Here is a 14,548-nt window from a genome sequence, read left to right on the forward strand (position 1 = left end):
ATTGTGTTGACCTTCCGCTTCAAGCCCGTCCCACCACCACACTGTAGCTGATGCTGCGTTCACGGACTCATGTAAAAGCCAGCATTTGTAACTTGGTTGTATAATTCTGCATCTACAGGCAGCTCTTGCGCTGTGTCTGACTATATACATTCGGTTCACAGTATCTATTTAACTTAAATTGGTTATCTTATATTTAGTTGTGGCGTTAGTATTGTCAGTTTGATTTTTATTGGGTGGACACAGAGTTGCACAACACCAAAGGGTCAAAATCCTTGCATGCTTATAAATACAATAGAAGGTTATTTTTGCCATAACCGTTCAGCTGTGCAACAGTAAATACTCCACAGGCCTCTGTTAGCGTCTCTTTTGTTTGGTATAATCAGCTCCCTCTAGTGGCGCATTGACGAACAGATTTGTCAGAACAAAAGCGCTTTCAACAGTGGTTAAATTGTTACACGTGTAGCAACTATTCAGTTTTTGTTTGTTTGTTTGTGATGGGATGTGCTACAATATCCGCAAATTTAAAAATTTAACAGTAAAACAGTTTTTTTTACTCCAGTGTGAGTATCTCAGACTTCTGGATGCCTATCCACAGCGCTGATTTTTAACCAGTAAAATATAGTGCTTCATCAAAATATAATTTATAGTTTGTGGTAGTTGTACTTTCCGTCTTTTGTGTTTATTTAACTACATTTCAGGGCAATAATATTCACTGTACTATCTTTACAGCTGACTCCAGTGTCTGACAAATACAGCAAGGATCTGTAGGTGACATGAAAATGTCACGACCTGCGGGGTCGGCAAGGCACTGATCAGCAATCTCTCTCCCCCTCCCCTGTTTTGCCGGGGCGGAACTCATGGCGGGTTCACGCCCTCGGCCCACGCCCTCCCAGATCATGCACACCTGGGCCTCATCAGACCAGCTGGTATATCAGAAGGAGGAGATCAGCTGTTCAACGCTGGATTGTTGTGAAGACTCAAATTCAAATTCAAATTTAAATTTTATTTGTCACGTACACAGTCATACACAGTACGATATGTAGTGAAATGCTTGGACAACTGCTCGTGACCTAAAGAAAACAAAAAAGGAAAGGCTATGAATAAGATAGGAAATAAATATGAAAAATTAAAAAGGGTAAATTTAACTAGGAAGGAATAAAATATAAATTAAGGTTAAAAATGAAATAACTGTACAACACAAATTAGAATGAAGGGTAAATTTAACTGGGAGAATAAGATAAAATATATAAATTAAAGTTGAAAATAAAATAACTGTACAACAAAATACACAATACACAATATAGAACTATATAAGAATGTATGAAGAAATCTAAATATAAATATAAATAAATATATACACAATAACAGCAGCTGTACAAGTATTAACTGGAAATGAAGAATATAGTGACCAGTGTTGTGCAAAAACAAAGTCCAGAAAGTCCAGTGTGTGTGTAAGAACCATATGTGTGGGTCAGTACTGTACTGACTCCTGTCAGTACTGTACTGACTCCTGTCAGTACACGTCGAGCCCTAGTTTCCCCACACTTCCGCCTCAGAAAGTAACATTTGTCTCTCTGTTCTAGATTCCCCGGACTCGTCCCCGTGTTTCCCCGTGTGGAGCGTGTAAGAGGTGGCTGGTCACTAGCGGAGAGAGGTTGGCGTGAGCGTGTGTGTGATCCCCTTGTTTTCCCTGGAGCCCTGGAACCCGTCCTCGCACATCTTGTATATAGCACTGTCCTCGCACTGCCTGTAAATACACTTGGTGAAGATTTTTGTGAATAAACTGTCTCTGTTACAACACACTCCGGAGTTCAGTTATTACCAGCAAAATAGTTGCATGTTTAATCATCTGGGAATTTACCCAGATTTATTTATTTATTTAGACAGAGATCTTGACTCCCTCAATGTTCAGCACAAAGTTACACCGATGTATGCACTCACTCAGCAGTATTCAATTCGATTTTATTTATAAAGTATCAAATCACAACAACCGTTACCTCAAGGCACTTTATATTGTGAGGTAAAAACCCTACAATAATACAGGGAAACACTAACAATCAGACAACGCCCTGTGAGCAAACGCTTTGGCAAAGGTGGGAAGGAAAAACTCTCTTTTAACAGGAAGAAACCTCTGGCAGAACCAGGCTCAGGAAGGGGCAGCCTCGTGATGCAACCGCTTGGGGGTGAAGAGAGGAAGACATGCTGTGGAAGACAGCCAGAGATTAATAATAACTCATAATTAAATGCGGAGAGGTGTATAAACACATGGAGAGTGAAAAGAGTTGAGAGCGAGGGGCCTGGAAGCTGAAGGTTCTGCCTCCCATTCTACTGTTAATACTCTAGGAACCACAAGTAAGCCTGCAGTCTGAGAGCAAAGTGCTCTGCTGTGGTGATACAGCACTATAAGGTCATTAAAATAAGATGGGGCCTGATTATACGAAGCCTTTTATGTGATGGGAAGGGTTTTAATTTAGATTATGGATTTAACAGGGAGCCAATGAAGAGAAGCCGGTATAGGAGAAATATGCTCTCTCTTTCTTCTCCCTGTCAGTACTCTCGTGGCAGCATTTTGGATCAACTAAATGCTTTCAACAGTATTGATGAACAAGATGAAGAGAACTGTATTGGAGCAGTTACTACACATTGACCTCACAACTTTAGGTTGCCACCAATGACATGCTGAAGAGCCATTGTGCATTTCATCTTCAACAAAAGAAGCCAAGATGAAGTTGGATCAGAATTAATGGGAAGAGAAAAGTATAGCGAAGGAGAGAGACATTATTTCTCAAACGCCGTGGAGGCAATGTACGGTAATTGCTGCTGGTGTTCAGTGTTCGTGTGACTGCTGATAGAAGCAGGAGGATGAATTCTGTGGATGTGTACAGGTTTCTGCTCAGATTCAGACAAATGTTGCATTGGATGATGCTTCACATTGCAAATAGATAATGACCCAAAGCATACTGCAAAAGCAACCTAAGAGTTTCTCGAGGCAAAGATATGGGATGGATATTGTTCAATGGCCAAGTTAGTGCCCAACAGAGTGTGCTTTTGAGTTACTGCAGACAAAACTAATGTTGTAAAGGCTCACCTTTCAGCACATTCACTTCACCAGATGCACCTTGTTTCTTTTCCTCACCTTTGATTGGGTGTGGTGCTTGGCCTTAATTGCACTCACCTGTCACTCGTTATATAAGGACTGCACTCACCTATCCCTCACTCTTTCTTCACTCCCACATGGGGCGGCAGCTGAGAGATAGCAGTCCATGTGTGTCTTTCTTTCCTTTACCTGTTATTCAATAAAATGACAAAACCTGCAAATGATTGATGACTGCTTATTCTCATTCTAATCGGATGAGCTCATGATGATGACTACTTAAACCCTGAACCTTCCTTCCTCCAAAACAACTAAAGACAAAAAGACTCACAAACAAGCAGCAACTGAACATCTCGAGGGAGGAAGCAGTCTTTGCTGATGTCCATGGGTTCTAGACTTCAGGCAGTCACTGACAGCAAAGGATTTTTATCCAAGTACTAAAATGTATCCTTATATTTAAAATGACCTTACTTTATCCAGTTGCTTTTGAGCCCCTGAAAACACTGGACTGTGTATAAAAGTGGATGTATTTTCCCAATAATTAATACATTACTTCTGTTAAACCCCTTAAATTAAAGCTGAAAGTCTGCACCTTAACCACAACTTGATTGTCTGAATTAAAATGCACTGTGGTGACAGGTAAAATTAAAAAAGCTGTGTCACTGTCCAAAACATTATGGACCTAACAGTCTTTCAAAATCCTATCGTGTATTGAACTAATTAAGAGAATGGGGGACAATGACTCTATGAATTTGTCTTTTTATTTAACATTTTCAGAGCCTGCTTAAAGAATTTCCCTAATGATTGCTACAGCTATTAACATGTTAGGCTTTCACATGAGCAAAACATTGAATGAAAGACTTCCTTACCGCTTCCTTTCCAAAAAAATCCAATTTCTTCCAATTAAATTATAAATACACAAAAGTTTGCCTTCATGAAAACAAGAAACACTGTAAAACGTGGACAGTAACTGAGCAATATTGATGACATTAGGTAATGCTATTGGCATCTGGACAAGTTCCACAAACTTCTCCCAGGCCAGCCACTGACTCCAGAAATAGGTGAAGAAGGGAGAATTTTGCAGCGGGAAGGCTGCACTGCAGTGTCTGCAGAGGAGAGCTCTCCTCCGATGCAATATCTGCACTTGCTGGGCTGTTATAGCTCTACACAATACTGCACAGAGAAAGCCAGAGAAAGAGTTAAAAGGTAGGACTGATGGGGCACACAAGCGATTCATCTTAAGTGAAGCAGACAATGCATCTCCTGGGTACATTATAATACAATCTGACTTCTGCGAGAAAATTATATAGTCATACAGAGGGAACAGGGTGTGTAGGTGTTTCAGGACAAAGATATTGTGTACAAAGGCAGGGACAGCAGCATGCCTTTGCCACTGTATGGGGCAAGGACACACTGCCAAGTTAGATGATATCCTATGGGTGCAGGTCTGGGGCAGGGGAGGACACAGAGATACACAAGAGAGGAGTTAGGGGAGGAGAGATGAAGAAAGGAGAGGAAGGAAGGGATAGGAGACAGGCAGAGAGACCGGATGGGAGAGGTAAGAGAGTAGACAAAAAAGGAGGGTGAAAAGCATGAATATTTCAGGCGTCAAAGAGTAAACTTAAAGCTGTTGCTCATTTGGTTTTTCATTAAAGAGATGAACACACATACAAAGCTCTCTCTGAATCTGTAGAAGACTTTAGGTGTCTTTCTGATCAATGCAGTCCATTTCCCCCCCAGCAGAGGTGTTCTCTTTCAGGTCCTCTCATTGATTTGCTGTGAACTGACGCCCGCCAGGATTCACCTGTGTCGGCAGCAGGGCAGCCAGTCCCCGGCACATGTGACAGGAAGCATAACGTCTGAAATCAGAGCAACTTTTCATTCACGTATGACGGCCTCTCGTGCCACTGTAACTGTGACCACATGGAGAAAATATTAAAGCCAATCTGACATTCAACCTCCCGGCTTTGCACTGTGATTTGGAGCTACAGGCGGAGGCATGACGCGGAATGTCATTTGGCCTTCAGGTTTCTATTACAGCTCAAAGGCTAGAAACATCTTATACCAGCAGCTCATTCTTTTTATACCATCATAGGAAACTCTAGCTGTTGTCATAGCGTCCCATCAGAGTGCTGACAGGGCCCTTTCCAAGACACTGATCAATGGACCAGTTAGATGATACCACACTAGTTGTTTTCTGTTTTTTTTCACTGCATACATTTTGAGACTCAGTGCAGGATTGTGGTATTCTTCTCGTTCGGTTGATAGACAGAATCATGCTGTGTGAATTGAAGACTTGGGATTTCAGTGCTAATGTTGGTTTTGCACAAAATAACAGAGGACAGCAACAAAACACAACAACATCAACCTTCCAGTACTCCTACTGATTAATAGGAATACAACAAATCTGTTTGTGTGTGTGTTTCCTTTTTATTTCACAAGGGATAGAAAAAAACACTCATCACAGAACAAGAGCGGCACTTGAATAAAGGTGAAAGCAGTGTACTCTTACTCACAGACTGTGCCTTTGTGCACATATCTGTCCTGGCAGTTCATGATGACGTGATTTCATTACACAACACTAGTTTACACTGAAACAGCTCACTCTGAATGCACAGCCTTTGTGTTCACTGTTCTGTGTATCTATCATAATTCTGCTGCAGTATAATCAAATAACAGGCACAATAAAGCGTCAAATGCTCAGGACACAGTTATTGATCTGATTCATTCATTAAATATTAATGTCTCTCAGCAAAAATATCATATACCTTTGCAACAAGTAATACAACATGTACATTACGTGGTCAGCAACTGTGGGAGGGAGGGGCTCTTAATTTTGCAGAGATCCGTTCAAAATATGAAAGAGAATTGAATTTATGGGGTACATTTGCCCTCAAATGGTCCCAATAAATAAATATATAAAAACCGAAACAAAACCCTGAAATATTCAGCTGCAGTGAAAATATTCCTGCATAATTTCCATTTTTCTTTTGCAGAAAGGTATAAAAAAATTGATATGTATATAAAACAATCTCCCTAAAAACAGTAAAAAACAGAAAGAAAAAAGGGGGGAAGCCTGGTTGCTATGTCGATTGCTTTGGAGTTGAGGACAGATGAACAGACGAGAAGGCAGAACTCATCCTCTCGCAATGAAACAGTTCATTCATTATAACCATTTCTCTGCTGCATGCCAAATCATTTCTGCATCAAGGCACAATGCACACTCTGCATCTCCTCCTGAAAAGTCCCGCCCCCTCCCTCACTCACTCTTTACCTGAGCCACCAGTCCACCTTACTCAGAAACTCTCAGAAGCACCAATGTGTGAGCTCACTCGAGAGCTCTGCACTCGGTGTGTCTCCGGCCAAGTAGGGGTCCTAGAAGGATCTCATTTGGGGGGAAAAAGAAAAAAAAATACAGTTGAAAATAATATTAGGCTTACTTGAAACAACCAACTTGCCTCCCTCTTCTCAGCTGTCCTGACGGAAGAAGAGAGCGCGCACGCGGCGAACGCATAGTCCGCATCGGCAGTATCCAACTTCGGCACCACAAGAGGACATGGGTGACAAAAACGCCGGTAAGAAACTTCCACGTGCTTCTTTATGAATAATTTACTAGCACATTTTGCTTGGGTAGTTGTTCAGACGCAGTGTTTAATGGATTTGACTATTTAAGCACGGACTGCGCAACGTCAGAAAAAGCCAAACAAAAACTCTAAAAAAAAGGAAAAAAAATACACTTTTTGAATATGGGCACGAATTTGACCCAGTGGATGCGCAAGATATCCTGCACACGCCATAACCAACCACACATCCTCACCACATGGTTCAGTGCTGCAGGGCGATGCTGCTACTGCTGCTGTATCCAGACTCTCTCGCTCAGTCTACTGCCTCTTATAGTTTTGTCACCCCAAGCATACACTCTGCAACCCCAGTGTGCACCCTAAACTCCCCAGCACTGGTCATAATTTAACATTATAAGGACTGCAAATCACATATGCAGTGCACATATACATTTATAGAACCAGTGTAAATATTACATTAGGCTTTGGTTGTTTTCAAGCAGGCTGCTGCGCATGGTAAAAGGTTTGGTCTCCCTTCTCCTATAGCGTCTTTACTCTGTCAGTGCTGTCAGCTGATTTAGACAAAAACTGCTGCCTCTCCACTTTTTTTTTTGCGGTGAAACGACTGCTCTGCTGTTCTCCGTGCAGCGGCGGCAGTGTTCCCTGAACGATTAGCATGCGTGTTGTTGACAAAGCTTTTCAACTTTACCAGTAATGGGTAGAGAGGCTGCAGTTTACACCTGCTGGATGCTGAGTCTGCTCCCTGAAAAGCTAGATGTCCTTAAAGGCGTTTCACTCTAAACAGTGATGTGCTTCATTGTCTTTATGTTGTGGAGGTTTTTTTTTTTTAGTTTTTTTTAAGACACATGGGGGTTAAAGCACAAAGGGGGGTGTTCCCTGTGTAAAATACATTTGGATTAGGGACAGAGTGCCCTTGTTTAAGTAGGGTAACCTTCAGGCAGGGTCACATTGGCCTGTTTCGCTCAGAGTTGTTCCAAAGCAAAGTGTGGTAACATAGCAAAAAAGCCTATAAAAGTAGTGGGGAAAAGCAGGTTTCATGCCAAGTGCACAGTTTAGATTCCACTTACATCATTTGGAGCACGGATATTAAACTAATCTTACATCGTGGGCCACAAACAGCCTACTTTGTTTTTAAGTTGGCCAAAACGGTAAAAATCAATATAAGAAAACGAAGTGTGAGGTTCTTTTACTTGGCAAAGATATGCTGCTGTAATTATTGAAAGAAATCTGTCAGCACAAGTCTTTGGGCTTACATTTTTAAAATAAATGAAAGATAGTGAAAGTTATTTGTTAACTTGCAGAAAATGTCCTATTTTATTTCTTTATTTTACTGGTGACACACCGTAAAAAATATTTATTTTTTGTAGTAGATACAGGAAATACAGGCTTGTTTCTCTCATGTAATGGTTTATCTAGCACTTGATTACACTGGTGTATTATGAATGTCTGTAAAATCTATTATATTTAATGTTTAAAGACAAAAATTTATATTCTCCTTCATATTTTCCAAAGCTGTCCAGTGGGTCGAACTAGAGTCTTTGCTAGACCGATTCTGGTATAAACCTTTTTCAACCCACTCTGGGATCTCTAGTGTTTATCACCTAACGAAGCAGTTACAACCACCACCAACCTCTCAATTGAAGTTTTTCCTGTGCATATGTACTAAATCTGTGGAAGTGTAGTTTGAACTGTCACTGTTTTCAGATGCATCACCTCTCATCACTGGTTTATTACTAAATTAAGTGATTGCATTGTTTGGTTGTAGTTTTTTATGCTGACATGTGTTGGATGCTATTGTCGTTTCTCTCTGTGCATGGCATGGGTTGATTCCCTGAAGTGTGATCTCATATAAAGTAGAACATCAGCTCACGGTTCCTCAACTTAAGTATGGTGCTTGTATAAAAATGTTGTTTTATGCTGATGATTGCGTTTACATGGATGCTTTGGTGGGTGTTAATTTGCTGTAGATGTGACCAAAACAATCAACGCAAAGCTGAAAACAATAGGCGGCTTTGAGTGATTGCCACCCACATGCCTGTAATTAAATAAAGAAATAATAATGAATAAATACAAAAATCTCAGTTATCTCTGTGCAATCTGCCACAAGTGTGTTGTTGTTGTCCTACGGTCAAATTGAGCCGCTAACCTCAAGTTTGCACACTTGTCATTCAGCAGAAAGGTGTTTGGCAGCATTACTTGTTGCAACCATAAACAGTTTTGAAACAGTGTTGATTTAAAAAGCACTGTTTCTTTAAGCTTTGCAGAATACTAGAATTTCAGCAAACAGTAATAACCATCAGCAGTGACTCTGGGGTTTTGTGCATTTAAATATCTTCTCAAATCTGTGACTGTTTATCTTTGTATAGGTTATTTTAACTGCCCATTAATAAATATTGTTGTAATATTTAACTATAGAGATGGCAATAGATTTCCACACAGAAATGATTTATTGGCATCTGTAGTTTATGCAAAAGTTTTGTCTGGTAGAATAAAGTTATTGTGTTGCTGTCAAAGCAGCTTACAAAAACAACATATATGCTATTATTATTTACCCTCAGCCAAAGATGTACGATATTACACTATATTATGCATCACTGCTGACTATTTATATGATATTTTAAAAGCAAGTAAAAGCCTTAATTTCTACTTCAAAATGAAAATTAAATACAGATAGACCGAGTTTGATTTGAAGCGTCCATTACATTTCCAAATAACTAAAGCACATATGATGCACTGGAAGTAAAATTTGAATTTCAGTTAATACAGAACTGGCAACATTAGCTTTATTTATGGCATATGAATTTTAAGGAAAGTCAAGAACTTCACTATTTGTGATGGAAGGTTTTTGATTGTTCTCTTCGTTTAGATGAGTGTTAGCACTGCTAATAAGGCTAGCCTTCTAGTAGTAGTACTAGTTGTAACTGTGCTTTTGTACCAAGCAGACTTGCAAACTACTTTATCAGTTTATATAGGCCTATAAAATGATACATGCAATAAGCTCAAGGTGGTGTGTCCTGTGTCATAGTGCCACACCACAGTTTTCTGTTTCTGAGGATGCTTAGTGGCCTAATTGTGCATGGCTGACATATCTACTCACAGTTGATGGCATATTTTGTATTGCACTAAAGTAAAAACTAGATTGTTGGAATGCTAGTGAAAATGTTGAATGTGTACAAAAGAGAATGTGATTTTTACTAAACAGGCTAAAATATTTAATATCACTGGTCACAACTTAATTCTGATAAGACAACCATTTAAAATTGTCAAATGAAGACCCAGGTGTTTGATGCCTTAACATGACCTTTGTGCACCAAGTATTAAATAACTAAGTGGATTTTTCATATGTTTTGAAATGTTTTTCTCATCCATCATCCATCATGCCCCGCTGTGGGCAGCTTTGCTGCAAACACTTATAAACAACTGAGTCATCCTTGCAGTAATTTTAAACAGGGATTTATTTGTTGCACTAAACTCTGTACTTAAATGTAATATAGACACCTCTTGCTCATATTCAGATGTAAAAGGGTTTAAGCCTTTGGTTAATGTATTTACTAATTTATTTTTTAATGTCTTTGTTCTGTTATAATCAATGGTCATTCAATGCTAGGCCCTGTCTTTATTAAAGGATTCATATTTTTTAATAGAAATAAAGATGATCTAAAGCTGTAAAGCCCATGTGATTTGGTTATTACTAAGCTAAACCCAACTAAGATGCTAAATATCTCAAAAACTTATGAAGTAACACACACAGATGCATTCTTGTGCTCATTTTCACCACTGCAGTGATATCTTCAGAAATTTGTTAAGTGGTTCGGTGGAAGACTTCATCCAGTGGTTTCAGGGAAGGAGTGTTATGGCCACAGCTAGACATGCTGTGATGTCTGCCTCCATGGGTGTGTCCTACCACCTGTCCTGCCATAGGTACTGCCCTTCTGCACAGCTGTACTTAAGGCCAGAGTGAGGAGCGCTGCAGTGTCAGAGATCCTCTTTGGTTTGCCACGTGTGAGCTGTGTGTTCTGGATATTTACTCCTATGTTGTGGAGAGGAGCATGTTTTTGGTAGTTTACACTTTTTAACTTATGCTTTTGTTTAGTGACCAGTGTCTGTGCTGTGCTGTTTGTTTCTTTCCTTGCCATCAGCTTGCCATCTCTTTCAGTTTGATTATTTAACTTTTTTTTGCCTCCATGTCTTCTTCAACCAGGACACTTTTTTTGCACATCTCCTGGGCTTTTTAGGGGAGAAACGAGGAGAAACAAGCTCTGTTGTTTTATAAGAATCCTACTAAAGCAAACACTTCAACATGTGTTGTAGGACAATCCAGTTTATGTGGATTTTTTAAGTTTGTAAGGCTCGACTCTATCTTTGAGCTCTCCAGTCAGTGCCTGGGTTGGATTGGGAACAAGTGAAATGTAAACAATGTACACATTTTCTCTTTTTGAAGCTTTAAAATTAAACTGAAAGGTCTGTAAACAACAGGTCTTATGATAATGACAGTTTTACTGCTGTCAGATTGATGATCAGGTGATTTAAACAAGTAAAGCAAACATCAAAACTGACAGCAAATTTCAGGGTGTGAAGTATCAAAAACTTTGAACATATTTACATTAATGCCAATAAATGAATGGAATGATAACCAACTAAGCATAGCCGTAGCAGGGAACTGACTGTAAATAAACATATCAGAATTCCATAAAACCATAGCATTTATGAGATATTTATTAGAGCTTATCATACAAATCTCATGCCGTGTCAGAAGCATGGTGCTATAACTCTTGTGTCATATTAACGAAATGGAATAGATCAGTGCTTATTTACTTTGTGAGTAATAATCAGGCACACTAAGTCCTCCCATCATTAAGTGACTGTCATTGTGATTGTTTTGTCCATTTTTAAATAAAATTGATGCTAATAAATGAAAATGTTCCACAATTTTGTCCCTGGGACAAACACATTAAAACTAAAACTACATTTTTAATTAGCATAATTAGTAATAGATTTTGTTTGGATGCTAAAGTGTTGCCTCAACTACAGTGCGTTTTTGTCACTTCACGTTCCCTCTGCGCTATAGCCCCCGTTTCATCTCTATTCCTCCCCTCATACCTTCTTTGGCTCTTTAGCAACTAGCGATTGACTCTGCAGTGGTACAGTATAGTGAAAGCTGAGTGTACAGTACAGCACCATCACCAAGTCTGTAACTCTGGGTCTGATGCCAGCTCCCTGCACCCTCTACCCATTCTCTCTTTATTCCTCTCTGACCTTTCCTTATTTGCATGTGGATGCTGTTGTTGAGGCATTTTGCTGACCTATAACGTCCTGTTATGTTCATTGTGTAGATTTTACATAGCGAGGGAATGTTCCCATGGTAGCTGTAATCATATATCTCATTGTCCTTGTGGTGCAATGTCACATGAGCACAAGAATTAGGTTTTGAAATATAGTAAAATGTTGCAGTATATACTGTAAAGTACTTTTTAGCAGTGTGCTGAATGAGACGGCAGAGATTGGCATAGTGTTTGTTTGGCTGACTGGTGACTTGGAAAAATAAAATAAAACCCAGCATCCTCTTTAATTTGTTTTGTCTTGTGCAAATCTAGTGTTAATGTTTTAGCAATTTGAGTATCTATAGGCAACTCTCTTCTACTTGGATATGCTCGCTTTAATTTTAATGGTTTATGCTATGGCACCACCTGGTGTTGAAAATGGCACATAGCGCTCTAGTCATCATGGGTCAAAATGCGTAATGAGATCGTGAACCTTCTCGTTTGGATAGTGAGTCATAACTGAAAACACATTTTAAGGTCATTAGAGCTTGAAGTGCACACGGTGAGTGTCATCTGGAGATATAGTGTGATATAAAATATATGCAAAGGCTTTTTATAGAGTCACAACTCCACTGTCCAGTATTGCAAGTACCTAATTCAGTTCGGGACCGCATTTACGCCACACTGTGATGTTCCAACAAATCCTCATCCTGGAATTGACTTTCCCTGATTTAGCAGCTGACTTTTCACTTTCACGCATTAACAAAAGACGCAGTGGGACTCCGAGATCTTCCACGCAAAGTGCTGTAGCGAAACCAAACTGGTTACTTCTATTGTTCTTGCTCTCGTTGTTTCTGCACACTGTTCCTGTTGCATTCAGGAGAAAGATTTACACTTTTCACAAAGTCATGATCAGCTTAAAGCGTATATGCTGATCTATATCAAATCCATATATGGAATTTAGCGAAATAACAAACGCACTGCTGCCGCACTTGGAAGGACACTTCGGTGGCCATTGTTGGGGTGGCTGTAGCTCAGGCAGGTCATCTACTGATCGCAAGGTTGGTGGTTTGATTCCCGGCTTCCCCTAGTCCCTAGCAAGATACTAACCCCAAATTGCTCTCCGGTGTATAAATGTGTGTGAATGTTAGCTAGAAAGCACTTAGAAAAATGTGCTTGTGCTAATGGGTGTGAATGCGCTTTGAGTGCTCAGAAGAGTAGAAAGGCGCTATATACGAACCAGTCATTTACCGTTACTCACTCTTTCATAAGCAGTGACTGAGCCATAAACTTTCTGCTACTCTCACGCATCGCAAAACATCATTGACTTCAAAGCGATGGCCTGCAGCTGACGTTGTCCGCTTCTTCCCGGTGATTTGTGAAAACGTAGAAGGGGGTAAAAAAAAGAAAGAGGAAAACTACTGGCTCTCGGAGTCCAACATCTGTGCGGCCAAAGCTTCGGATCGTGCAGCCTTTGTCGCTTTTTAGCTGTCAGCTCCGCATTACCTCACTCGTGGCCTGCCACTTACCCCTGCAGTTTAACTTTGGCGTGCGCTCTCTCTCTCTTTCTCTCTTTCAATCTTCACTCTCTCTCTCCCCCTTCCCATCTCCTTTTCTGCTATTACGTCCGCTGCTGGTAAAGACGCGGAGGCAGGAGGAGGAGGGGGGTGTACAATTAAGAGCACATTGTAACGTCCTTGCGTTGCCTGCTGTGGCGGAAGAGGAGTGTGCCGTGAACGCGAATGACCGTCGGTGGACAAGAAGAGGAAAGACAGAGAGAGTTAGAGGGTTAGAGAGAGCGAGAGAGGGGGGAATCACTCAAGATGCCTCGTTTTAGCGTAATTTGTCCTGCAGACTGTGCCCTTCCGGCGTTTTGAGGGGCTGCTGTGAGAGCCAGTAGAGAAAGGCTGGCTGGCTGGCTACGCTATGCTGCCTGACCCTGCTGTGTTGTGATAGCGTTGTCCGATTGTTTGGATTGAGGAAGGCTCCCATCAACCCAAATCAATGAGGATTCTGAGGCCATTCCTTCAGAAAGGAGCGCATATGCTGCAGTGTTTCTGTGGACAACGATCGAAGTCGACCACAATCACCAACGGTGAGAGACATAGCATTATAGCTGTCTTTGCTTTGCATGCTTTCTCTCTTGAGTGATAAAAGAAAAGGGGAAAGGGAAAGGAAAGGGGGGATTTATAGAGAAGGGGAGGAGGGGATGAGTGGTTTTATTAAACACCAGAGTGTGTGTGAGTAACATCTTCCGAGTCTGCAGTGGAGGGAGGCTCTCCTTGTGCTCCTCGCGTCTGTCCTGAGTTTTCTGTGCAGTCTTCGGCCGTCGGGGATAGCTGCTGGCAGTCAGCTGTAAGTCGCACTACTCTGGAGAGGAGAGGGGTCCTGATACTGTACAAGCCCGTGCTATATTTGTTTCTAGTGGTGCAACTGAAGCGGGCCAAAAATGGATAATGCAGGGATCAAGTCATTAAAGTTCAGGGGCCTGGAGAAGCAGCGCTCCTTCAGGGCCCCAAACGACCAGCACCACGGATAGCGCCACAACAGAAAGGCTCCTGTTCCAGTCAGAGTTTTTTTTCTTTCTTTTTTTTGTATATGCCAAGCCACAT

General features: G+C 40.7%; 1 protein-coding gene across 2 annotated transcripts in view; it reads left to right on the plus strand.

Moving 5' to 3' along the window:
* The first annotated feature begins 6,599 nt into the window (after nt 1-6,599).
* Nucleotides 6,600-14,548, plus strand: part of fgf12a (fibroblast growth factor 12a) — a 30,976-nt gene continuing 23,027 nt past the window's right edge. Inside the window, exon 1 of one of the 2 annotated variants that reach the window (XM_085376929.1) lies at nt 6,600-6,669. In XM_085376929.1, the coding sequence (XP_085233055.1) occupies nt 6,651-6,669 (19 nt within the window). In that variant the 5' untranslated portion in view covers nt 6,600-6,650. Of the gene's footprint in view, nt 6,670-13,940; nt 14,032-14,548 lie in introns of those variants that run through there. The other variant, XM_085376928.1, reaches the window with a different exon arrangement.

Source organism: Diplotaxodon limnothrissa, linkage group LG18, assembly GCF_057381915.1.
Source record: "Diplotaxodon limnothrissa isolate DT_005_m linkage group LG18, D_limnothrissa_male_GT1.1, whole genome shotgun sequence".
NCBI classification, from domain to species: Eukaryota; Metazoa; Chordata; class Actinopteri; order Cichliformes; family Cichlidae; genus Diplotaxodon; species Diplotaxodon limnothrissa.